Source organism: Gracilinanus agilis, chromosome 2 (genome assembly GCF_016433145.1).
Source record: "Gracilinanus agilis isolate LMUSP501 chromosome 2, AgileGrace, whole genome shotgun sequence".
Lineage (NCBI taxonomy): Eukaryota > Metazoa > Chordata > Mammalia > Didelphimorphia > Didelphidae > Gracilinanus > Gracilinanus agilis.
This window is the reverse complement of record NC_058131.1, coordinates 469,021,038-469,048,703: the sequence shown is the minus strand read 5'-3', so window position 1 is coordinate 469,048,703 and position 27,666 is coordinate 469,021,038. Positions and strand designations below refer to the sequence as shown.

Here is a 27,666-nt window from a genome sequence, read left to right as displayed (position 1 = left end):
AAAATGTATTGCAAATGCAGAGATCATTAATGAAATGCATTCTGCTCTTCAGCTACCTGAAGCCCTAGCTGTAGTTCATTGCTCTGCCCATTCAGGTGAAACTGACCCTGTCTCTAGAGGGAACTACCAGGCAGATACGAAAGCAAAGCTCACTGCCTCTGAAGGACCTGAATTAATTTTAACTTTCGCAACTAGTAACGACTCAAATTTATCCCTTTCTTATAATGAACAGGAAGTAGAAAAATGGAAGCAGAAGTTTAAAACAAAACAGATCAATGGAGTATGAGTGTTATCTGAAGGAAAACCCCTACTCCCAGTGAAGATGGAATTAACTCTCCCCTCTCCCACTTTTAGATTTAATCACCAGAAGTGTATATACCGCACTTATTCTTAAGTATGGGGAGGTCTGTGACCTACGTGTGCTATGGTGGGTGACAAATCAGAAACCCACTCCCTGCCCTCTGGGAAGTCCTAAGTAAAGCTAAAGCTGCAATTGATCCATGTAAAGTGGAAGAAAGGCAAAGGAAGTGATGAAAGGAATGGTCTTTAAAAGTGGGAGAAATGTCCTGTGACCAGCTCTTTTGCCTTCAAACTTGACCTTGAAGGAGCTCCAGCTTGGGGCCTTGGACTGCTCTTGAATTTTCCCTTAGAACTACCATGTGGGTGAGTGAAAAAGGCTGACTCCTTTTCCTGGCTTTTCTGGAGGTACTAGTCTCCAGAGAGGCCCCTCATCTTGGAGGAGGCCTCATGGCTAGAACCCTTGTTTAATTTATCTCTGGGCCCTCCTTTTTGCTGGGGCCTCTGAAGCCCTTCACTCTTTCTCCTTTTGTGAATAAACTACCATAAAAAGTCATTCTGACTTGAGTAATATATTTTCAGGGACCACATTTTTATATATTTAGTAGAACCTTTAAATTTTAACCTTACATCCCTAGAATTTTTTTATCACCAAATATGCTTATCTGTTTACAAAAATGGTCACTTTGGCACCCAGGGCATTTTAGACTCTGTTAAAAGAGTATGGAGAGCCTTTGGTATAACTCCCATAGCCTCTAAATTGTGTGCAGCCTGCTCCACCTATCAAGTCTATAACCAATATGCCTTTCGTGGCAAAACTTTTGGTGGATGTCCTCTGGCTTACACACCTTTTAAGCATTTACAAATTGACTTTATCACGATGCCAAAGGCTAGACATTATAAATTTTGTCTGGTCATAGTGGATCAGATGACCAGATGGCCGGAAGCATTTCCTATCACCCAAACCACAGAGGCTTGTGTTGCCAAGGTGCTCTTAAAAGAGATTATTCCTCACTTTGGCCTGTGAGCATTAATTGATTCAGACAGGGAAACTTATTTTACCAATTCAGTTTTGTCTCAGATTTATTCTTGTTTGGGGATCACTCCCAAATTCCATGTACCATATCATCCCCAGAGCTCAGGCCAAATTGAGAGAATGAATAGAGATCTTAAGACTATGATTGGAAAATTGTGCACCTCTGAGACTCACTTAAAATGGCCTGAAGTTCTCCCTCTAAGGGCTCTCTTTTATCTTTGAAGCAGGACCAGAGAGATCTACACATCTCACCATCTGAGCCCTATACAGGCTAAGCCTTTTTCTCCTACATATACATCATTATGGGGATGAGGGAGCTTATATACAGGACTTAACATATGCAGGACTTACAGATCAAATTTGCAAGAACTCCATGAATCCGGAGCTGCTGTACAAGCAGGACCTATAGACTTCTTGCTCCATAGCCTACATCCAGGAGACAAGGTGTACACAAAGAACTTCCAGTGCACTGAAGGAACTCAGCCTGCCTGGGAAGGTCCATTCCATGTCCTATTAACCACTCCAATAGCTATCAAAATTTGTGAAAAGGACTCTTAGATTCATTGCTCACATGTAAAAAAGGGATCTTCTATCGACACTGATTAACTGTATCCTGTAATGCAATTGTTTTTTATTTTTTCTCCTCCTATGATTTTACCAGAGATAATATCATTACAAAAGTCCATAGGCAAGTTGGACACTGTTTTGGCTGACACATTACCATGGAATGTGAACTATGAATTTTTAAATTTTTTTTCTATTCTATTATTGTTCTTCCTTTTATTTGCAATAAGATATTTGAATTTTCTTTCTTCTCTTATATTTTGTACTTAAAGTACATGTAACCAGTATTAATGTTTTTTTATATTGAAGGATAAGTTAAAAATATCCATTAGCCCTAATATCAATGCATACCCCAAAACTTTAGACTATAGAAACCTGCCATTAATTGTTAAATATCATGGGACTGTTACTAATAATTTTGTCTGATTTCAGAAGAAGGGATCACATAAGAAACTCTGTATAGTGCTGAGAAGCACAAAGTCAAAGAGACCAACCAATCCTGGTGGGATTAATGAGAATATGCACCAAGATAGAGGACTTGTTTTGAGGTTCGAGGAAGTGGCTGTTTGACAACCTCATATGCAGAGTTTCCCCATGCCAGATTTCTGACAAGCACCTCAGTTTGGCTGCCATTTTGGCACCCCTATCCCTGAGAACAAAGGTAAAATCAGACCAGAGAATTACACTTCCCTTTTACTTCAAAATCTAGTACCTTTTCTCTCTTTATAGTATGGCAATTTTCTGTAGTCCTGGCTACCAATGGGCAAGTACTATATTGTTACAATTGTCCTATAGGCTTGTGGGACATAAATCACATTAATTGGACTCTGATTTAAGGACCTGTTATGGGCTTATTCTTGCATACTCAGAATTTTTACATACAACTTGATTCCCCCCCTCCAATCTAATTTTTTTCTCTTTCATTTGTTTTTTTTAATGTTTTTAGATTTTCTTTTGACAATTGTTTTAAATACCCTATAACTCAGGCACGTATCCTGGGTTGATCTGGGTGCTGATCAACATCCTCCTTGGGGGCGGGGATTGTATAATTTTCATAAAATTTAAGATTAAAAAAAATTTTTTTCAGAGAAATTTCAGGATAAGAAGCTTGCTAACTCTCTGAATCAAGAAAGTGAACTTTTTGAAGAAGGCACCATAAAGAAGCCTGCAGAAACCACACACTGCATCAAAAGATTCAGAATGAACTTTGGTAAGTAGTGAATAGAACTGAAGGGGGTTGAACACATTTACTCTGAATGTAAACTCTTATGCCAAAGGGGATTGCCCCCAATTGGTTTTTTGTCAATGCGCCTACCAATCATTGGTTTTACTCTCTTTCTCTTTTATTTCCCTCTTATCCCCAAATTATTACAATTTCTTCTTAGAAAGTGCAATATTGTATGTACCTCCATTAAGAAATATTTAGAGATATAAGCTGGTTATGTGAAATGATTCGTTGGGGAGACTAGGCATGTAAATCTGGGAGATTTCAACATGCTCATCTCCCAAAAGAATCACAGGGGGGATTGTGTAAAGGGAATCCCTTTCCTCCCAGGGTCATGAACTTTCTGCTCATTCAAACCAGCCCAATAACTTGGCTGGGATGCTCCAAACAGAGAGACTTTGATTGGTTCCTAAGATGTAGTAGGCCAATGCACAGAGAAAGGAAGTGATGTGGAGAAAGAAGAATTAAAAAAAATGAGATTGTAGAGGAGAGGTGGGTCTTCTCTGGAGGTCTTTGGCTAGCAGTCTTCCTGTGATTCAGCCTTGGTGGTGTGGGCAGAAGACATTCTTGTGGGCTGGTAAGATTAGGATGGTAGGCTAGGAAATATTTTTCATATTTCCTTCCCTACTTATTTCTTTCTTAGGCTATATTTATATTAAAATTAAATTGTTAAAAGATACTATCATCCTTGTGACTTAAGGGTTAACTACTTTATAAATGGCAACCACAACAACCTTTTTTTAAAATGAATATTATATTTCTAAACCAATTTCTAAATATTACATTTGGCATAATATTAATTTTTAATATTACACTTCAAAATACCAGCATCACCTTTATACCATGATGAGGAATCAAAAAATAGGAATTTAGCACAGTTGTATCATCAGGTTAGCCATAGAGTCATGAATTTTTTGACCACTAGAACAATTGACAAAGACTCCCTGTTAAAGCATGAAGGAATTGTGATATGTATGAGTCAAAGGAATGCCCATATTGAAAAAATCATGGATTCTTGAAGGTCTGAAGAAAGCTACCAATATGCATGCTACATACCTGTGTTTTCACTGCTTCTGTAACCGCAGTTGCTGCATCTACAAGATCCTTTGTCTTTGAAGAACAGACATCTAGTCCAAGTCTTTTAGCATTAACAAATGCATAAAATGCACCGCCATATCCAATGTCAACCACAACCTTTCCTTTTCCAGGAACATCCACTATCAGATCTAAAAATGTTTAAGAGAAAAACATTTTGCATTCAGGATTTTTACAATAAGTCCTTTTCAGAGGTTCAGAAATACCTGTTGTCACTTTAAAAGGCAATATAAAACTGGAAACCCACTTTCAAAATGAAGAAGTTCTAAGTGGTATAAAAGTCCTTCAGTACCTGTTAATCTTCATGTTTCTAGTTTAAATTAGGTTCAGACACGATCATGTAGTTATTTCTAAATCATATCTCAATTTAAGAATTTTATGATCCCCCAAGGTGTCAACTTTAAAAAAAAAAGTAATTTCATAGGCATATATTTATGTTAGTTCCAAATTCTACCTTTTATAGGTTATGTAGTAGCTCAAGTTATTAGTGGTCTAAGTGTGTTATAGGTAGGGTTTTATAGATAGTATTTTCACTTGGTCAGTTCTCATACTATGACTCCATTGCAAATCAGAAATATAAGTTCCTTTGCTGGTGATCAGAGAAAATATGAGGCTTCTGTAGCAGTACTTTTGAAAAACAGGAATGGCTAAATAAAGTAGCTTCATTGCTCATTTGAATATTTCTTAATCTTGAGGGAGTGTCTTCCACTATTAGTAAATTGAAAGGAGGATATGTATAAGCAGATAATCCTTTTATCTGCTAGCTTTTGGATAGGCTTAGACTCATTGGAAGTTTGGAGAGTGTAGCTAGCGTACTTTATTTGCAAGCGTAACATTCTTCTCTTGAAATGGTGTGCTCCAGAGTTTAACTGGATGGGCCAATTCTACTCTACTTCAGAGGTTAATAAAAGTTCTGGCTCAATTTAATTCAGTTTTACATGCATTTGTTCATTCTGCTCTATGTTCAGATAGATTCCTCTGATCTAGGGGGGACTAAGACTGACCTTACTCCCATGAGAATCCTGACTGCAGATATTGTACAATCTCTGACTTTCAGGCTGTTATAACTACTACGAGAGAGAGGAAGGTAATCAAAGCAAGAAAAATTCAGCAGTCTGGACCTGGAATCTGGGCAAGTCATTTACAACTCTTCTTACTTTAGTTTTCTTACTTGTAAAATGGGAATAACAATACCAACCTCTCAGAGCTGTAGTTAGGATCAAATGAGATAATTGAAAAATAAGGTAGCACAGTTTCTGACATATTGGAAGCACTATATTAAGCTGATATTATCAACCCCAAAACAATATTTTGTTGGCTTTTTAAACTTGAGCAGATCAGTTCACTGTTCCAGGTCCCAGTTTCCTCATTTGTAAAATGAGGGAAGTGTTCTCTTGATGACTTATAAAATCCCTTTCAGCTTTGACATGTTATTCTAGACTCACAGAGAAAAAGTAGCTAGCCAGAAAGGGCAACCAAGTACAAAGGGAAGGAAGAATACAGAAAAAGCATAGTAAAAGTGGAGAGATAGTGTCATAAATATAAGAAACAAAGAAGTTTGCCTCTGGCATATGTTGTCATTATCTCATAATGAAGTTTGTTAAATTACATTATTCTAATACCAAAAGATAGGGCTAATATTTATTTTTGACATCATGAATATTTTTTTCAAGTAGGGGTAGTCTATGAATAAAGGGCTACAAGTCCCAAACAAGTAAGCCCCAATCTTAATTTTGGAAAAAGTTCAGAAGTGACCCTTTGAAACTAGTTTAAGACTTAATGAAAACTAACTTTGAAATAAACATGTTTTTATTATATTCTTTAATTCTTTAGTCTGTAATTATTATATTCTTTAATAAAATACAAGATATATATAATAGAAGTTAATTTTATAAATGCCATTTTTCCATATTCTAGAATCATGAAACTGTCTCTTTTATCATTTCTTATAGTTCAATAATACTTCATTACATTGATAAAACAATTTATTCAGCCATTCTTCAATTGATGGGCATCCCTTTAGTTTTCAGTGGATCGCATGTCTTCTAACTACTAATCCAGTATCAAAAGACTCCTACACTGCATTTCCCATAATTCCATGCTACTTTTTAAAATGTTGGATTTCCTCCTACTTTCTGCTCATAGAGTGGAAAAGTTAGGTGGATGATCTTTATAATTGATGGCTTCCATGGGCTATCAACAGCCACATTATCACTGCAGACATCTTTGACAGACACGTTCTTGACATTGAAGCCAACATTATCCCCTCACTCAAAGCTTCATGGTGCATTTCAAAAAATTTTACTTCAGTTTTAACACTGACTGGGGCAAAGGTGACCACCATTCCTGGTTTTAGGACACCAGTTTCCACAAGGCCAACAGGTACTGTACCAATACCACCAATCTTGTAGATATCTTAGAGGGGTAAATAAAGGGGCTTGCTAGTTGGATGAGTTGGTGGCAAGATGCAATCTAAATCTTATCCCAGACAGGGGAGGGAGGAAGCACTCCCATTGGGCACTGGCCAGAGGAGCAGGTCATGTGAGAAATGTCCTCAGGCACAAGTAGAGAGGGGACAGGGATCAACCCCCTCCAGCAGATGGTATCTTAGGTCTGACAACACAGATCTATATAGTCTTTCTATTTTTCATGTTGAATTCTCAGAATTTTTTACAGAAAAATTTCCAAAATAAATTCTATTAGGGAGCTGAACCATTATTTACCTATCCTTTTCTAATAGGTATCTTCTGTTCTAGTTAGGTTGGTCTCACTCTTCCACAGAATATACACATATAGGTCATTCCCAACTTTGCTTTCCAGCAAAGATGTAGCATTTTGCTTTCTTGTCTCTTTCTATATATAACTGGTTAGTCCTTCAAATCCCAGCTCAAGGCCCATTTCCTTTATAAAGTTTTCCCAACTTAAGGTTATAGAACTTCTATGTCATTGAATGTTTTTTTTATATGACACTTAATCATATACCATTTCTGTTACAATTTTTATGTGCATTTCTTTCCTCTAATAGACAGTAAATTCTTTACTGGCTGAAACTATTCCCTCCACTTTTGTTTCTCTAGAACTGTCCTCCTCCCTACCTTCCTTCTCTCCACCACTCTACCTTAAGTCAGGGCCTTATTTTGACTGTTGTGAAACCCACAAGTGGTTTTATATCTTTCAGGCACCAATTTCCCAATTTTTCCCTCTCTTCATTGGCATGGATGTTTGGCTGGACTTTGGAAGGGTTATTGTTGTTTTGTTATCTCATCTTTTTTATGAAATTCAGATAATTGCTACGTTGCTCTTACTATCATTTAGTGTTCTGTAGGCTACTGCTGATGTTCCTAAAACTTTTTCTATCTCTGTATTCTTTTGGCAATCTGGTGAAGGCTATAACCTGTTTCAAGATATTTTTTAAATGCATAAAAAAAACCTCAGGTTATAAAGGAAATCCTTTATATTAGAAGTAATAAGATAGAGCAGTAGAGTACCTGAGTCTGAAATCATCTGGACCCAGACACTTCCTACCTGTATGAACTTAACCCCTTTGTCTCAGTTTCCGTATCAGTAAAATGGGAGTAATAATAGTACCTATCTCATGAGATTGTTGTGAGGGTCAAATGTAAAGTGTCTGGCACATACTAGTTGGTATTTTAATTTTGATCAGATTAAATATATTATACTTTTTTAAAGTTGTCAAAATATAATTAACCCCCCCCCCCCCATCAAATTCAAGGACTTCAAGGTTAAGACCTCATTTTTAGGTGCTGGCTTATAGTGTAGCAATATAATAACTTTGTTCAGGCCTCCCAAACAAGCAAGGAGTACTTCTAGACCGCCTTGCGTTTTGTGGTTGTTTATATATTATTAATATGATTATTACATTTTATATAATAATTATATTTCGTTAATTTCCTTAGGCTGCAGGTTAGCTGTGTTGTGCATGGCAATTAGTAAGCATTCGATCATCACTTTAATCAAAATAAGCATTTTAATAAGCGACAAAGTCTTCGTTAATAGGGTTACTCGGTTCCTCTTCTTCACCCCAGGCCCCGGGCCCCGAGGGGCGTCAGCAGGGAGATGGGGGTTACCTGTAGCCAGAGCAAAGGCCGGGACGCTGTGGAAGCGTACCGGTCCCCGGCTGTGGCCACCCTCGCACTCCACGAAGGCAGTGACCATACCGCAAGGGCAATGCAGGCGGACTGTGGCCTCGCGGGCACCGGGCGGGGGCGGGGGCACCAGTCCGTAATCGAGCACGAAGCGTCCCAAGGCCAACACGCCGTGACCACACATGGAGCTGCAGCCCTCGTTGTGCAGGAACAGGACGCCCAGGTGCGCATCCGGCAGCTCACTGCGCACGAGCAGCGCCCCGTACATGTCCCGGTGCCCTCGCGGCTCGAGCATCAGGCGCCGCCGCAGCGGGTCCAGGTGCTCCAGCACATAGCGGCGTTTGGCCAGCAGGGTAGAGCCGTCCATCTCGGGCCATCCCGCGAGCACAATCCGCAGGGGCTCCCCGCCCGTGTGCATGTCCAGCACCGATAGCACCGGAGTGCCCGAAGCGTGAGGGGGTAGCTGGGGAATCTCCCGCAAGACTTCCATTAAGTCACACAACAGAATACAAGCCCTGGAATTCAAGTGAACTAAGGGAGGATTAGCTTTGAAATCAAGAATTACCAAAATCCGCTGGAAGAGGTAGGGGGCGGGGCTTTAACATCGCCACAGTTACCAAGAGGAGGAGTCATAGGAGCTCAGAAGTCCCGGATGTAATCGTCCTGGTGGTGTTACTTTTCTGCAGATCCGGGTCCAGATTCCGAAAGGCCTATGGGTGAGAGTTCCGTACTGGCCGCCGTAGGCAGGGGGTGGGGTTTTAGTCAAGCTGCAGCCACAGTTACCGGGTTTGGGAGCTCTTGCTTCCCGGATGTAATCATCCTAGCTGGTGCAGCCTTTTGGCTGGTTTCGGTTCACAGTCCAAAAGGCCAAATGGGTGAGTGACCATAGCTCTCTGCGGTGACTGTATCTTCGCCCGCCACCCCACTCTTCCCTGCGGCCGTGGGCCGAGGTCAGGGAAGGAGGAGGATGACAGGACTCGGGCCTGATCCTGAGGCTCGCGCTCCTCTCCTTCCCCTCCCCCCCACTTGGACCATCAGTTGCACCAGCTGCACAGAGAATAAGCCCTTCTAGAGGCAGAGATTCCTGGGGGTCCATAGTGGGATGCAACCTGAGCAGAGGAGGAAGCGGGTGAAACTGAACTGAATTAAAATTAAATAAGTAAATTCATTTACTAGGCGATCTGTGTATGTGTGGGGGTTGAGAACGGCAGTTTCAAAACTAAAATGCCGTATCTAATAAATATTACTAGTAATAATATTTATGTAGCGCTTTAAGGTTTGCATGGATTGGGGTAGAGTGCAAAAATTTAAATATTGTACAATTTATTATCAATAATGTTTATGTAGCACTGATTCTAATAAGTTTATTAATAATATTTGTACAGCACTTTAAAGTTTTCAGGGGTTCAGGGAAATGATTTTGAAGTTGAAAATATTTTTATAGCTGTTAAGGTTGCCCGGGGGGGGGGTAGAGAACAAGTTAAAAAACAAGTAATAATTTTAATAAATAATCACATTTATCTTCTATCTCATTTAATCCTCACAAGAACCATATAAAGTAGGTGCTGTTTATTATCCTCATTTTACAGACAAGGAACCCTGAGACTTAGACAATTTGAATGCTTCCTGACTCCAGGTCCAACACCACATTCATTTCATTACTCAGCTGTAGAATATGATGATAAAAATACAATAAAGGAAACTGTTTTTTAAAATACAAAATGAAGCCAGTGTTGTCATTCAACAAGGATTTATTTAGCAGTTAGTATATGCCAGGCTATGGGCTAAGCCCTGGGATACAAAAACACCACCTGTGCCCTATTCTTATGGGGAGACAGCATGCAAATCACAGACTTTATAGATCACAGAATAGGTACCTAAAATCCTCTTTAATATGGGTTGAATTGGGAAATGAGTTAGTTCTGTTTTGGACTGTGGAGTTTGAGATGTCTATGAAGTGTCCAGCTTGAGATTTCCAGTAATGAAGTGATATGAACCTGGAATTCAGGAAGGAGATAAGGATTAGATGTGTAGATCTGGGAATCATCTACATGGAGATAATATTTGGGAACTGATCAGATCACTAATCAAAGATAGTAAAGAGATGAGGGTTATGGAAAGATTCTTGTAGGACACACATATAAGTAGGCATGACCTCCTAGAAGATACAGCAAAGGAGACTGAGGAGTGGTCATACAGGTAGAAGGAGAACAGAGAGCAGTGTCCTGAAAACCTAGAGGGGAAAGTATCCCGTCAAAGAAGGTAGCCTATAATGTAAATAAAGGTCAGTAGGGATGAGGTTGAGAAAAGGCTGATCATCCCGTTTAATTAGTTCTATTTTTGCTTTTGCTTTGTCTCAGATCATGAACTACTCCTGTTTGGTTTTTTTTTTTTTTTTAGTTCAGCTGAAGCATGATAGATTCTGCTCCAGTTCTTTAGCTCTGTGTGTGTCTTCCAAGTGTGTTGCTTGTAAACAACATATTTTTGGATTCTGGTTTTTAATCTATTCTGCTTTCTGTTTTGGTCTTATGGGATGAACTTATCTCATTCACATTTATGATTACTGTGTATTTCCCTTCATCCCATTTTCTTCTCTTTTTATCCTCTCTCTACAAAAGTCTTGTTTTACTTCGATCCTCTGCCTCTAATCCGCCTTTTCTTTTATCTTCTCTTTCCTCTTTAAAAAAAGGAGTAAGTTTAATATGGTTTGGGATTTCTAGAGGGCACAGTAGAAGAGGTTGGCAAATCAGGACACATAGTGCATTTAAGATGGTAGAATCTGTGCTATGTGGTAGAGAAAGGGGAAAAGATATTATTGTACTATGTGCATTATTAAATACTTAATAGTTACATAGCTCAGTTGTCCTAAAAGAAGGCTATATTCAGACAGGAATATCTCATCTAAAATTTTTAAATTGCATAGAAATAAGATTGAAAGATCTATGTCATGGTCCTTATGGCCTCTGACTGTAAGCGTAGTGGGCAGCCAATAGTCATGAACACAGAACTCAAATCTAGGCTCAGTTACTTACTTTCTGTAAGACTGTGAACAAGTCACTTAATCCTGTTTGCCTCAGTTCCTCATCTGTATAATGAACTGGGGAAGGAAATGTCAAACCTCTCTAGTATCTTTGCCAAGACAACCACAGATGAGGTCATGAAGAGTCAGACATGAACAACATTTACATATGCTTTAAAGTTTTGTAAAGCTCTTTACATATGTGTGTGTGTTATGTATATATATATACACACACACATATATATCTAATATATATATATTTTGTCAGAATCCTTTGACTTCTGAAGCAGGTACACTTAAAAGGGTGGCTGACAAGGTGTTACCAGGAGTACTGACTTTGTTCTACACATTCATCACCACCAAAGCTGTCTAGAAGACATTCTATGCCTGTATAGTTTGCATTCAACTAAAGGAAATAGTGATATAGTGAGGGGACATTGAAATATATTCTAATATTTGCACCAAAATGCTTCACTGTTATTATTTCATTAGTATGTTTAATAATAGGTTACTGTTTTGGCATTTGTTTTTAAAAAGCTATTGATATTCAACCAGCATGCCTTGGACTTTATTGTGGAAAGACACTAATATATAAAAATGGTTCAACCGAAATATATGGAGAATGTGGGGTAAGTTTTTGCTTTTCATTGCTTTTAAAATCTTTTCAAAAGTAGAATTTTGTTTTTCTACCTTACTTAAAAGTTTCCACTATTATTAGAAGTTAATTGATATAAAAATCCGTACTTTATATTGGTTATCTGCAGAATGGTGCATTTCTTTGTGGCAGAGTTATATTTACTAAGCACATATTAAATCATCTTTTATAGTCATTTCCAATTATTTAATTATTTGTCATATTATTAGCATTATGCCTTCAGATTACCCCTATTTTAGTAAAGTGAATAAGTAGGTTTTCCATTGTTTGTCAACTACCTTACCAAATGGAGTCCATTCATTATAAAATATTTAATAATTTAGTTATGAAAAATCCTATTCAGGTTCCATGAAGGAAGCACATTTATGCTTAAGAATGTCTTTTCTAAGTTTCTGAAGGCTGCAGAATAATTAAATGTTTAGCCTGAAATAAAGTAATATTTTTATGCTTTTGTAATATTCCCAAAATAATTCTATAAATAAAAAGTTTTTATTTTTTTCAGGTGTGCCCAAGAGGACAGAGAACGAATACTCAGAAATATTGTCAGCCATGTACAGAGTCTCCAGAACTTTATGACTGGCTCTACCTCGGATTTATGGCCCTGCTTCCTCTTGTTCTCCATTGGTTCTTCATTGAGTGGTACTCAGGCAAAAAGAGGTTAGCTAATACTCCTTATCAATAAAAATTATCTGGATGGGAAAAGGATCTTCCAGGACAGGGATTCTGAATCTGGCATCCATGAAATTTGCCTTAAAAAATGTTGACTATTTCAATATTGTTGGTTTCCTTGTAATCTTATGTACTTTATGCATTATTCTGAAGAGAGCCATATTGCTTTACCTGAGAACTCAAGGGGTCCATGATAAAATAAAGGTTAAAAATTCCTGTTCTAGAAGATCTTATAGCATTCAAATGAAATATCTTTTGTTATTTATCTTCAAATTATAAGTACCAATATAATTTAGTAATTATTGATAGTTATAGCCATCCAAAGCTGGATTAATTTTTAATAACATTTTTTGTTTTACTTTTGAGGGTATTAAAGGAGATAGTTTTTATGGCCATATGTAGTATCTCATTATAGTACAGAACTTGCTTGGACTTAATGCTTATAATCACATGACTGGCAAATATTTTAATTTACTGGAATGGTAATTTTAAATAATTAGTATTTGTTTATAGTAATACAAATATGAAGCATACATTTATGTAGAACTTTAAGGTTTGGAAAACATTTTGTGTATATTATTTCATTCTCATTGTAAGGATGAGGTTCCCTAAGGTATAATTATCCTCATTTTACAGATGAGAAATGTGAGGCAGAGAGGTTAATTGCCAGGTCTGAAATAAGGGAGAATTTGAACTCAGGGACCTCCCAACTCTTAAGTCCAGCATGCTTTACACTAAACCATGCCACCATTCCCATTGTGCAGTTCAGTGGTTTTTAAACTTTGTCTTGATTGAATTATACTCCTTAACTATTGTAATAGCCTTCTCATTGAGTTCCTTGCTTCTATTCTGCCCTCCTCTACAATGTGTTAAAGCTGACCAAAAAAAATCTTGTAAAGCACAAGTCTAAGAGCTGACCAAATGGACCTGATTCCCTTGTATTTTTTGTATATATTTATATATACATTATATATATATTTGTATATATTTTCAGTAGCTCCCTCTTCCCACTGAAAGAAGGGAAAAAACACTAACAATTAAGGAGATCGAGAACGTGGAAATAGTGGTAAGAAATTAGGTGGGCATGCATTGTTGGGTTGGGGTTAACTTGTGTAGAGGCAAGAGACCAGCTGAAAAAGAGGAAGAGGGGTAAGATGGGAGGCCCATCTCCTGCCTCCTTCCTTTATAAGCTCTTTTCCATTCCTGGTATGTGTGCTAACCGTAACTCTGCTTTTTAGAATCTTTAACTTCATTCTAGTTAAAATACAAACACCTTGGCATGGCATTTTTAATTTGGCTCTAGTTTATCCTTTTGGACTTATTTCACTTTACTTTCCTTCAAGTCCTCTGTATATCAGCAAAATTAGCCTACTTGCTATTCAATAACCTTACTAGCAATCCAATTCCTCCTGCCTACATGCGTTAGCACAAGCTGTCTCCCATACTTGAAATGTAGCTCCACTTCATCTCTACTTGTTAGCAGGCTCAAGTTTCCTGCTAGAAACATTTACCAATTTTAGTTATGCTTTCTCCCCTTCTCAAATTTATTTAGGAATTTTTTTTTCTGCTTTTGTATCAACGGTATCTGGTACACTGGCTTACTTTCTTAGATGTGATGTGGAAGGCCTTTATAAATCTTTATTGAATAGAATATTTCTAGATTTTTTTGGTAGAGATGTCACTATTTGAAACCACTATAAATTCAAGAAAAATCGGAAATTAAGATATCTATAAAACAGATTAATTTAATGGAGGAAATGAGCTTTATTTAAAATGTTTTTCTAGGGGTACATTTACTGTTTTGTGGTGCTGGTGATTGCAGGACTTTAAAATGTAGAAGATTGAACAGTGTAGTATATAGAAAAAAACCTTGTGGAAATTTAACACTAGCCTATACCCCTTTTTTTTTGATACTTGAAGACAATCTTTGGATTTTAAAGGGGAAAAAATTTTAATCTTAAGATTGAAGCAACAATATGCTTCTTCCCCCACCCCTTTTCTGAATAAGAGTAGAAACAAAGCTTGTTGTACTGGGTGGAAGTAGGGACTATTTTCCTTGGTAATCAGAGTGAATACCTGTGCTTTGGGCCAGCTCGTGGAAGGGAAAACAGTTGGCTACATGTGACTGATTCCTTCTTTTTTTTTGGCCCACTTTTTATTATTTGATAAATAATTATAAATTAAGGAACATCCTCCAGAGAATTTTAATCTTAACAATTTTATGTGCATTTAAAAATTCCTCATTCCATCTTGGCCTTTTAAGCATGACTCTATTAAAAAGAAAATATTTTCTTAAGTTTTTGTAAAATAAATGTTATATCTATGGATTTTTGATCTTATTGATTTTGGTATGCTCTATATTGCTACATGCTGATGACACCTTAGCCATACCTTCTTATCCATGTTCTCCCATAAATGAACTTATACATTGTAAGTGTTAAAATTAATGGTTTGGCTACATATATGAAAATTATAAATCTTTTATTTATAAATGAGGTGAAAGTAGAGAAATACAAAAGACATTAACCTATCTAACTAAATATTGTTCCAGTGCTTGGCTTAGCCAGGACTTATTAACTTCAATCAGAATTAAACTATCTCCAGAAGACAGGAAGGGAAAACCAGCTATCCACTCACCCAAGACAGTGACTGGAACTGAAAGTGACTCCTGAGGCCTGCTTTCTTCTTTGAGCCAACCTTCTTTTTGAAGCCAACTTCCTTCTTGGAATGACTCTTCTTGGAGCTTACTCTCTCCTTCTTGGAGTGACTCTCTTCTTGGAATTCACTCTGTACTAGCCTCCTTCACCAGATTCTTTCACCAGCCTACCCTACTCAGGGATTTTTATGGCTTTTATGGTGGTTTCCTGTCCCTGCCCCTTTTCACAAGGGCCAATCACAGCTTCCAAATTGTCTGAGTTCTCACCTTTGGAATCACACCTTCCTGAGTGTGTGAACTCTTTAAGTTTCTGGCTTGTTCTCACCTAGCATCAAGTAAGGTGTGAACTTATTGACTTTCAAGCTTCTCCCACCTAGTTCAAGCTTGTATTGATTCAAAGTTATTGCCAACAAAAGTGTTAACTAAGCAGAGAGAACAAAGGATTCCCTTTTCACAAGTATGAACTCAAAAAGAACAAAGAATTCCCTTTTACAACATGTTGTATATATTTTGTAGTTGTCATGTTGATATTTATCATATAAATAATGAAAGGATCACTTTTTGAACCTTTTTGTGGGAAAAAAAATCCCTCTGCTTTTATGTTGCAGCACATACTTGACCACTATTGGAAGTTACAATTTTGTATCTAAAAATATGAGTAGCACTAGTTGGCAAAAAGGAAGTTTAAGATGATAAAAAAATTTTTTTTTAGTTTATTTATTCAATGCTATCATCTTTATTTTCCACTGAAATTGTTTCCATATTGAACATAAACCCTGGCAGGCTCTGTTAACCTCAAAATTCTTAAGAGGATAGAACTGGAAATGGATTCTATATTGTCTGAGGAGTAGCCTAACTAAGAGCTCATCATCATCATCATCATTCGGACAGCACCCACTATTGATACCACCCACTATAACCTGAAAGTTGTTTTCATACAGGAGTTGTTGTTTGAATCATTGAAAATTATAATGTTAAAAAGTACAGATTCCAAAAGTATTGAAGCAGCATCCTTATCATAGAATCTTCAAGTTTGGAATGTAAAATTTAAATTAATATCCAATAACTCCAAGTATTTTATAAGATTTATTAGTAATCACTTGAGGTAGAAGAAATACAAGAACAAAAGTAAAAGCCTGAGTAAAGCCACATTAGTAAAATTCTCCTGCCTGGCACTCACCCAGCTGCCACAGCCATGTTGCCAGGAGCAGAGCCAGAGAGGGCGGAGCTACACAAAACTTATATCTTCCCTACGTTAGTTATGTAACATACATAAATGGGATGCTGGGAGAGAGAGTCCCTGGATAGCAAATTCTAATTATACAAGAAGGACATTAGAGGTTGTCGAGTCTAATGTAAACCCATTTTATGACATCCTTAATAGGTGGTCATCTCATTTGCTCATCCATCTGTAGTATTGGTGAAATTACTACTTCTTGAGGCACTTTTTGTTGTTGTTGTTGTTTTTATTTTTAAACCCTTTAACTTCTGTGTATTGACTTATAGGTGGAAGATTGGTAAGGGTAGGCAATGGGGGTCAAGTGACTTGCCCAGGGTCACACAGCTGGGAAGTGTCTGAGGCCGGATTTGAACCTAGGACCTCCTGTCTCTAGGCCTGGCTCTCAATCCACTGAGCTACCCAGCTGCCCCGTTCTTGAAGCACTTTTGCACAACTTTCCTTTGATTTTCCCCTTTGATATCAAGAAGAATAGTTATGAATCTTCTTGATACCCCTCAGACAACTGAAGATAATATTCCTATCTTTATCTTCTCCAAATATTTTGTTTTCCAGGCCTTACATTCCTAATTAATCTAAATAATCCTCATGTGACATAGTTCTGAGTCCCCTTATACTAATTACTTCTTTTTTTTTTTTTGGACACCTCCCCACTTGTCAATATATGAATCAGTTTTGGATATATTATTTCAGGTGTTATCTGACAAGGATATAATAAGGTACCTCCTTCATTCTGGGTACCACGCTTTTATTCATTTAAAATTGCATTTGCTTTTTTGGGCAGCTATTTCACATTGTTGATTCAGTGTATTGTGAATCACCAGTGCAGGACTTTATAATCATCCCTATTAAATTTTATGTAGTAGATTTGATTTGTTTCAGCCCATTAAGATCTTTTTAGTTCTGCCATCTAACACCTTGCTCACTCGGCTTTGTGTTATCTGTAAATTTGATCCAAGACATTGATAAAAAATATTTAATAGGGTCAGAACAGAACATATTTCTCTCACAGTTAATATAAAGTCATTATTTAATACTCTAGTTCTTTTAGTTCAGTGAATTTTGAATCCATTTAACTAAGCTTGAAATGAGTTGTTCTACAATGAATTATATTTTAAAATATGGACTAGAAACTCGCATTAAAAATTTTTTTTAATGATGAGAGTCTTATCCTGTTAAAGGTATAAAGGTAATTTCAATGTAAATGTTTATTTAAATTGTGCCATTTACTAGTATCAAGTCTGGGAAGAATATCTCTTTTTTTAGTAAATTGTTTTAAAATTCTTCCCAAATTTCACATGTGCATCTTCTGTTGTATAAAATTTTCTTTGATATAAAGGTTTCTGGAAATCAGATTCTATAAATGCTACACATAGCTTTATAAATTTCTTGCTATTTTTTTTTCTCCCTTTAGTTCCAGTGCATTATTTCAACATGTAACTGCCTTATTTGAATGCAGTGTTGCAGCTATTGTTACCTTACTTGTGAGTGATCCAGTTGGTGTTCTGCAGATTCGTTCTTGTAGAGTATTAATGCTTTCTGACTGGTACACGATGCTCTACAACCCAAGTCCTGATTATATTACCACAATACACTGTACTCATGAAGCTGTCTACCCACTGTAAGTATAGAGGTTTTCCTGATTCAGTTATTTCATTTCACTTTAACATTTATTAAACCCCAACCACATATATAGAACACTAGTCTAGATGCCAGAGAAGAAAATTTCAGATAACTTTCAATTCCTACTTACCTGTAGTTTATATTGTAGGAGGACAATATGACACAAACATTATTACAGTGTAAAATAATATAAAAATGTATCCAAAAGGTACAAACAAAGCATTTCATGCAAGTTCTGGGAGGAAAATGCTTTACTTTGTAGACATTATCTGAAGGGTTTCATGAATTCTTAGAGTTGGGAACAACAGGATTTCAACAGGAGAACAAAAGAACAGAGACATTCATGGGAGCAAAATCCTAGAGGCAGAAAAACACAGGTTATGTTTAGGAGAGAGCAACTAGTTCAGTTTGATTTGAATGGGGACCATATAAAGGCAAATAGGAGAAAAGGCTAGAAAGGTAGGCTGGTAACTATTCTGAAGAGTCTTGAATGCCTACCTTTGAAATGTGAACTATAATGGGTAGACATTGGGGAATCACTTGACAATTTTTGAGTAGAAGGTAAGTGATTAGGTCTAGTTAAAATCAGTCAAGCAGAAACATTTACTAAATGCTGACCATGTGTCAGGTGCTGTACTAAGCACTGAAGTTACCACAAATATCAAAGTCCCTATTCAAAGATCATAAACAACTATGAAAGTTAAAGATTGATTAGGAGAAGATTTGTTTTAAATGTCCTTCCAACTCTAAATATATGGTCCTATGATATAATAAATGTTTAATTTTCATTAAAATACTTCTTTAAAATATAGAACTTGTATGACAATATTTTGGTAATATGGATTTGAAGTTCATAATGGATGTTATGTTTTACTTGGTGAAGAAAATAGGCTAACCTGGTCTATGGGTTCTAGGAATTATAGTAAGTTTAGGTTTTTATTTCATACTAAAAGAAATAAATCCAGCCTGAAATGGATTTGGGGGAAATAGAGATGAAAAGTGTAAGTGGTAATAAATAAAATATAAATATAATGAAGATAAATCACATGACCCTTTAAAGGTGTTAAGTATAGCCATACAGATTACATATATATATATAACAAAATCCAAATAACCCAAAGAAATGTTTTAGGATCTTCCTACTACTGGGTCCTGAAATTTAGAAGAATTTGTTAGGTGGTTATTAGTGATAGAACAATTTCTGATAGCTTCATGCAGTTATTATCCACTAAGTAATTTAATAAGCTATTAAAACTGCAAGTATTCAGATTCATTTTTATTTAAGCCTTAAAGGACTTTTTTGACCCTGAAATTTTGGAAGACCCAATAAATTGAGGATTGTGTAGAAATACAAAATGTTACTAAGATTTCAAGATCAATTTTATAAACTACACATGAAAATCAGTCTTTTAAACTTATAAAACTTATCCAGTGTTGAAAGGCTTGTCTTAGAACTTGCAAATAAGCGTATGGTAAACATAAGGGAAGCATCATCTGTAGAGCTTTACCAAGATACAGATCAAGTAGAAGTAAGTGACCCTCTGGTTCTTTTAATCAGACAAACATATTACTTACCTATAATCCTTATACAAGATTAGCTAAAATCTTATATAAGATCATATAAACCAGCCTTTTATCCAATCTAGGAGACTCTGTACAGCCTTTACAGAAGATCTGGAAACATGATCCTCGCATCAAATATTGAACTTTTAATGTATATTCTAAACTTTTTTAGACTTTTTGATTTGAAAATATCTGTGAAATTTTTTAAACTAATAGTTTTCACTTGAAATTTTACTTCGTAGATTTTATTTCATATTTATTATGCACCTACCTATCTTTTCTCTAAAAATTTTATTGATTTAAATTTTATCTTATAGATATACCATTGTATTTATCTATTATGCCTTCTGCTTGGTATTAATGATGCTGCTCCGACCACTTCTGGTAAAGAAGATTGCCTGTGGCTTAGGGAAGTCTGATCGATTTAAAAGTATTTATGCAGCTCTTTACTTCTTTCCAATTTTAACTGTGATTCAAGCAGTTGGAGGAGGCCTTCTATGTAAGTGGGATATTAGTGAAATACATTTTTTTAATGTGTACATGTAATACATAATAAATGTCAGTGTACTTGTTTGTTTTAAACACCTTGATAAAAAATGCAAGTTTATTTTATTTTAGAAACATAGCTAAAACTTGTCTTTAAGTCCCTGAAAATAATATAAATATCAAAGGAAGCAATAACTGTTAATCAAAACCTTTTTTCATTTGGAAGATAAATAGTAATTGAAATAAACATTTCCACATGTATAAGTATTCTTGATTTTCCAGAAGTAGTCTTAATTTATACCTATTCAGAATTGTTAAGTCTTAAATTTTAATATTAATTTATTAGATTTTGAAATCTAGTCACCAGTACTTTTATTTTTAAAATGTTTTGGGGATTTTGGTTGGTTTACATTATCATCACTTTCCAATATTCTTTCCCCTATAGAACCAACTCTTATAATTTAAAAAAAAGTTATCAGATATCAGCCAGGAGGTTTTCGGTTTAAATCTGGCCTCAGACACTTCCTAGCTGTGTGACTCTGGTCAAGTCACTTAGCTCCCTTAACCCCCATTGCCTAGCTCTTACTGCTCTTCTGCCTTGGAACCAAAACACAGTATTGATTCTGAGACAGAAGATAAGGGTTTTAAAAAAAATCAGCACATTAACCATATCTGACAACATATATGCTGTTTTGCACCTTTAGTCCACCTTTTTACTGAAGAGAGGGAAATATATTTAATAAAAAATTCTCTAGAATCAAGAATAGTTCTTGCAATACTCATTTCGGATGTATTATTGTGTCTATTCTTCTTTCTTCTGCATTACTTCTTTGGGGTATTATGTACACACACACACACACACACACACACACACATATTCTTTGGGTATTATGTCTTACCCATATTCTTTGAATACTTTTTATCTTTTCTTTCATCTGGCACTACAATATTCCATTACACTGATATACTAATTACTCATTCCCCAGTTGATGGACATTCCCTCTGTCTCTAGTTGTTCATTACTACAAGAAGTACTTTTGCAAATATTTTTGACTTTGACATCCTTGAGATATATATGTCCAGCATTGGTATTAATGAGTCAGAGTATCAATAATTTGATCACTTTTCTCATATAGCTCCAAATTGTTTCCAGAAATATTGGACTAACTTACAGCTCTTCCAGCAGTGTATTTGTGCAATTGCCTTTCCATAGCCTCTACAGTGTTGACCATTTCCACATTTTATCATCTTTGCCAACTTTCTTGATGTGAGGTATGAAAAATAATTAATTTACTGACCCATTATCTATCCATAATTTAGCTTATTTCTGGTCAATATTACTGTTTAGTGTGATTATATAAGTTAATTGCTTGGCATACCCATATTGATATATAATCAAGACCAATCATATAGATATTGATCTATATTATACTCACTTCAGATTAAAGGGATTCTTTCTTATATGAGACTTAAGGCCATGAGAAGAAGATTTAAGACTGTATACTAAGAGTCATGTGTGCACTTGCTGAACCCCAGAAATGTCCAACTAGAGGACCTGCACTCGTGTGGCCTAATGAGTAATGCCAACATGAGTAAAGGGGATCATCTGGATCTCCAGACCTCCATCCTCTGACATTTTTCCCTCACCCAACTTGAACATTCCATTGCCCATCTTGTGACCCCTTAATCAGTGATGAGAGTACATTCTGCCCTTCCTGTGAGTGGAGATGATCCTTATCTTGCCCCTCTTATGACCACTCATGGAAAGTCTCCAAGTTATTGTGGGAACCCTTCGTCATTCCCTTTGATTGCCTAACATTGGATGGCATTCTGCTCACTGGATTGTCCAACTTCTTCCCATTGCTAGGGCTTTGGTAGAGATCTGCTTGCCCATTGTCTCAAAACCATAGATGTGACTGTGGTTCCACCAGTAAGAATTTGTATTTTTGTAGTACATCATCTGAACTGTCTGGGACCTGAAGGTTATAAAATCTGTGCTGGGAAGCAAGGGAGCATCTCAGATCATAAGAATGATCCAAGGTCCCATTCATTAAAGGAGGCCAAATCCCTTTAATAAATGTTTATTGGTTCAGATTTCTGCCTCAGTGATTTTATTATAGGTTGGCTAGAACTTAAGGTGTGACAGAGGTGAACCCATAGAGTTTATTTGGCATTTCTCTTAATAGTGATATAGAGCATTTTTTTTCATATAGTTTACATTTCTTCAAAAACTTTATATCATTTGATCACTTATCTATGAGGGAATGACTTGATGTTATATATTTGTATTGTATTACCTTGTTATATAGTTTGCCAATCTTACTTTAAAAATATTTTTTGTTGATATATTTTGTTTTTACATCTTCATTTTTTAATATATTTCTTTGCCCCTTTTCCTACTTAGTGGGCCATCCCTTATAAAAAAGAATTAAAAAAGGGAAGGAAAGCAGTTCAGCAAAACTAACTGACATATCAACCGAGTGACAGTATATGCAATCTTCCACACTGCTAAGAAGGGAGACATATTTTCTCATCTCTTCTTCTATTTTGTCATATTTTGTCATTATAATTACAGAGTTTAGCTTCTTTCTTTTGTGGGAGGTGTTTTTGTTTTTTCCATTTGCATTGTTGGGGGCATTAAATATAACTTCATTCTGTATATTTCTTCTTTGAATTCTTTCTGTGTATCATCTCTTATGGCACAGTAATGTTCTATTACATCAGTGGACCACAGGTTGTTGAGACATTCCCCAATCGAAGGGAATATTCTTGGTTTCCAGTTCTTTGTTTTCACAAAAAAACAAACAAACAAACAAACCCAACTGCTATGCATGTGTAACCTTTATTTCTTTTTTATTCTTTTATCTCCATGGGATATATGCCCAGCAGTGAGATCAAAGGATGGATATTTTTATGATTTTTTTTAATCATAATTACACATTGTTTCCCAGAATGACGAGATCAGTTTACAACTCCATATTTTGTATCATAGTTACAGTTTGATCAGGGATATTTGATGCCAAAATTAAAAAAAAAAGTTCCTTAATCAACACCTATCCAATAAGGAGAATTTCCTTTAGTAGTATATATTTTTGGTTTTGTCGGACTGATTCTGGATCTTGTTTCTCTGGCTTATTCTCTGAATTACTTTTTTATTTTCTAACTTGTATTATTAGTTCCATATAATATAATTTGAGATCTGATAATACTAGACTCCCTTAACTCCTGCTTTTTTTGTTATTTTCTTTTGAGATTTTATTTGTTATTCTGCTCAATAAATTTGTTATTAACTTTGTCCAGTTCTTTTAAGTTGATTAGTATAACACAAATTTGATTAGTATAACACTTAAATCTTTAATTTAGGTCATATAGTCATTTTTATAATTTCGACATGGTCCAACCATAAATAATGCTTTCACAATGATTCAGGTCTTCCTTTATTTCTTTGTAGTGTGTTGTTTGCCTTGATAGATTAAAACTCAAGTACTTTATGCATTTTGTAGTTTTTAATGTAATTTCTTTTTCTCATGTCTTCCTGGTTTTTGTTATTGATATACAGAAATGTTCACGATTTCTTTGGGTTTATAATACATATTGCCACATTACTAAAACTGTTAGTTGCTTTAATTATTTTTGCCTCCTTCATAGTCTTATTAAATAGTGGAGATAGTGTTGTATAGTATGAAATTGTGTATTATTTGTATTAGTATTCATAGATTGGCAAATTCCTGTAGAAAAATAGTGAAGTTAGGTGCCCTCCACTAGGAGATAGCAATCTCTCCTTTTGAAGAGCAGAAGAAACCCCCTCCTCAAGCAGCTTTCTATATTTATATATTAGTATAGGCCTTTGATATTCTTGTCAAATGTGGCTAAAGAGCCCCACCTTTATATAGATGTATGTGAATTAAATTTTTTTTTATATATTTTCTTTTATCCCTAATATGTAAAAATAATTTCCAACTTTAAAAAAATCGAGTCTCAAATTCTCTTACTTCCTCCCTCTTTCCTTGAGATAAGCAATCTAAAAGAGATTTAACATGTACAATCCAGAATTTGTTTGGAGGCATTTAATTAAAGTTGTTGGTGAGTAATTGGGTAGCAATTAGGCAGTTCTGTGTACCTTCTCCACCATCTGGGCTCTTCCTCAGGGTTACCATTTTTCATTATAAGTCCTTCAGAAAGATCTTGGATCATATTGCTGAGAATAGCCAAGTCATTCTCAGTTGATCATTGTACCATATTGCTGTCACTGTATATACAGTAATCTCCTAGTTCTGCTCACTTCACTTTGCATCAGTCCATATAAGTCTCCATCAATTCAGGCTTTTCTGAAAGCATTCTGCTCATCATTCCTTAAAACATAATAGTACTTCATCACAATCATGTGACCCAACTCATTCAGCCCTTTCCCAGCTGGTGGGCATTTCTTCAATTTCCAGTTCTTTGCTACCACAAAAAGACCTGCTATAAATTTTTTTTGTACATATAGGTTCTTTTCCTTATTCTTTTTATTTCTTTGGGATATAGACCTAGTTTGGGATGTAGACCTATTAGTGATATTGGTGGGTCAAAGGGTCTGCACAGTTTTATAGTCCTTAGGCATAGTCATTTGCTTTTCTTAAAGCACATTGGTAAACAAACTTTTTCCAAGGTAAGTTAGCTATAGAATGGCTAGACAGCCTTTGTGAAATAATCATCTAATTTTTTTGTGTACTGGTAAAATATACTTAAAATGATATTAAAAATTTTTTTAAACAATATTAAATTTGCTTTGTAGATTATGCCTTTCCATATATTGTATTGGTGTTGTCCTTGGTGACCCTGGCTGTATATATGTCTGCTTCAGAAATAGAGGTAAGATCATTTTTACCTGTTTTTAAAGATTGTATGGAATGTATGATTTATAGCTTTTTTTTTTACACAACATAAACAGCTGAAAGATACTAGCACAGTACATTATAGTAGCTTTTGCTTATTAGTAAGTTTAGGATAGAAAATACTATGAAATCATATTCATCCAAAATAGCTGGAGAGGATGCTCCAGTAAATAGAATATTCTGGTTAACTAGAACTTAACACATACCTCTGTAATCCAAGACCACAGATGAAATGTGGTCACATAGAAGTTGAGACTCCTTTTCAGCATTAAATCTATTTTGGTCAAGATCTTTTATTTCCCTCCCACTGTGGACAGGGAAAATACTAATTTCAGTACTTAGTTTAAAATTTTCTCAATTTACATAGTCTTTTCTTCAAAACAGATTGTATTTTCCTCAATTTTAGTAATTGCTCTTAAGAGATTCATCATTCTACTGCCATCCTGGTTGAACATTTTTTTTTAAATACTCAGAGTTGTCATTATGAATCTTGATTATGATACATAGAGTGACACAGGAACTATTAAAATGAGTTTCCTTTCAGAGTGAGGATAGGTAGGTCTCCATCCTCAGATATCACAAAGATGCCATCTTTGATCTCCTTGGGGCCGGCTCCCCTTTTCTCAGCCACATGAATGTCTGCTGCTCACTCCCCAGTCAATGTTTCCCAACTCAACTGCTGCTTCTTAGTACTTAGGGGTTTCTCATGTCTTGTTAGCTTTTAGAACCATTATCTACCAATGGCAGCTCTCCTTCTGGAAGCAGAGGATAGCAGTCTTGGAGTTTGCAGTTTTTCTGAAAATAGACTAGAGTCTCTTTTTTTTTTTAATTTCCCAGTTCATTATAGTTCTGGATGTTTGACATTGCCTGAATTCTAGTCTTTAGAAAATTGTGGCATTACTCTATACCCTCCATGGATCATCCCTTTTCTTCTTAATCTATTTCTGGGTTTGTATTTGTCATACATGCTGTATATAGTTACCAATTTTCAACTAATTAGTGTATGATCAAATATTATCTAACACAACAACTATCTTGAATATTACTTAGTCTGGCCTAGAAGACTTGGTTGGATTCAAGCCTCTGACACATACTGGCTGGGGAAGTCACAGCTTCTCAGTATTTTAGGCAACTCTAAAAATATAAGTTGCAGAGTAGGTACTCAGCTAAATCAGTAAAGGAAATTTTCTTATTCAGGAGTTTCCCATATTATTATAGCATAGATCCAGTCCCTGTCCCTAATCTTGATATCTTTCAGCACCTTAATCATCATGAACATTATAGTCTTTTTAAGTTTAATGATTTTAGCTTTCTAGACATTTAGAATTTGAGTGAAAACTTATTTTCAGAACCTATTTGGAATTTAAAATATTATAATTTCTGGCTCGCTGGGAAGTCTTGTACTAAAGCGTATTGTGATATAGTTAAAACAAAAGATGTAATATTCATGTGTTATTTTAGTTTCTTCTATAGTTAGTAGGCTTTCAAGGGTGGGAAAGGTGAATGAAGTTGTGCCTCTATTTTTTTCCCTCATAGTACTTATGGCTGCAGTTTACCCAGGTGTGAAGAAATCATTTGCTTTCTTAATAATTGTGATTTTCAAGGTGTTTGTAATCTGTATCTATGCCAAAGGGAGATTGATTTTCCCCTTTTTTTGGATCAAATTTTATTTTTTCATTAAGATCTGCTTTCTCTCCCTCTCATTCCATAACACCTCATTTCTCAAATTGAGAAAGCAAGAACAACAAAACCCTTTTACATACCTGTATAATCAAGCAAAACCCATTCCCCCCCCCCCAAATTTTGTCCTAATCTCTACTCTGTATCCTTTATCACATAGGTTATAGTTTTCTGAATTCTGAACTTCAGATAGTATGTTAAATTATATCAGTCAAATATATATCTGCATTTCTTTTTTGTTTTATTTGTATGTAGTCCTTCAAAGATCTTCTTCTCAGAAAGAAAAGGCTAATTATTCTCTTCAGCCACTGGTTGCTTCATGCTTATGGGATAATCTCCATCTCCAGAGTAGATAAACTAGAGCAAGACTTGCCTCTCTTGGCTTTGGTGCCGGCCCCTGCACTTTTTTACATACTTACGGCAAGGTATACTGAACCTTCAAGGATACTTTCAGAAGGAGCCAATGGACATTAAGTTAAATGCAACATGTGCCAAGAAACCCAAGAAGCATTCTTGATAAAAACAAGCTGGAGAATCAAATGTAAATGTGTGCACGTGCCTCTCTGTCATGCTCTGGTACATCCTCTGAAAGAGCTCATGCCTCCTGATAGCCAGCAAAACTTGTGGACTGGACTGGGAAAATATCAAGCAAGCAATCTAAATGATATTTGGAAATATTACACTAAAATTCTATGATGAAGCACTATGTTGTACCACTGCTTCAGTTACACTGAAAAAGGCAAACAATGACCCTTTGTATGTTTCCAGCTAATTTTTTGTTATTATACAGAATGATATTCTACTCTTAGAATTGTGTGTTAACTAAAACTGAATGTGTATGTAAGTTGATGGTGAAATATATAAAACATAAAATCAAA

The 27,666-nt window shown here is 35.7% G+C and overlaps 2 protein-coding genes and 1 long non-coding RNA gene across 5 annotated transcripts in view; 1 reads left to right on the top strand and 2 right to left on the bottom strand.

Moving 5' to 3' along the window:
• Positions 1-8,979, bottom strand: part of L3HYPDH (trans-L-3-hydroxyproline dehydratase) — a 22,873-nt gene extending 13,894 nt beyond the window's left edge. The window contains exons 1-2 of one of the 2 annotated variants that reach the window (XM_044664878.1): positions 8,941-8,979; positions 4,179-4,348 (exon numbers count right to left, since the gene is read on the bottom strand). In XM_044664878.1, coding sequence (XP_044520813.1) covers positions 4,179-4,348; positions 8,941-8,956 — 186 coding nt within the window. In that variant the 5' untranslated portion in view covers positions 8,957-8,979. Of the gene's footprint in view, positions 1-4,178; positions 4,349-8,305; positions 8,905-8,940 lie in introns of those variants that run through there. The other variant, XM_044664877.1, reaches the window with a different exon arrangement.
• LOC123237761 (JNK1/MAPK8 associated membrane protein) lies at positions 8,959-27,666 on the top strand. Of its 2 annotated transcripts, none has more exons than XM_044664876.1 (7): positions 8,959-9,039; positions 11,880-11,971; positions 12,500-12,654; positions 17,974-18,180; positions 20,063-20,244; positions 25,009-25,085; positions 27,044-27,666. In XM_044664876.1, exons 1-7 carry the CDS (start codon positions 9,036-9,038, stop codon positions 27,260-27,262), a joined length of 936 nt encoding a protein of 311 aa, XP_044520811.1. In that variant the 5' UTR covers positions 8,959-9,035; the 3' UTR covers positions 27,263-27,666. The 2 variants fall into 2 exon arrangements, with proteins under 2 accessions (XP_044520811.1, XP_044520810.1); XM_044664875.1 differs by having other exon boundaries at positions 9,016-9,198.
• On the bottom strand, positions 10,064-15,344 carry LOC123237763. Its single transcript, XR_006505478.1, has 2 exons — positions 15,304-15,344; positions 10,064-10,320 (listed from the first exon to the last, which is right to left on the bottom strand). It is a non-coding gene; the product is annotated as an uncharacterized LOC123237763 (long non-coding RNA).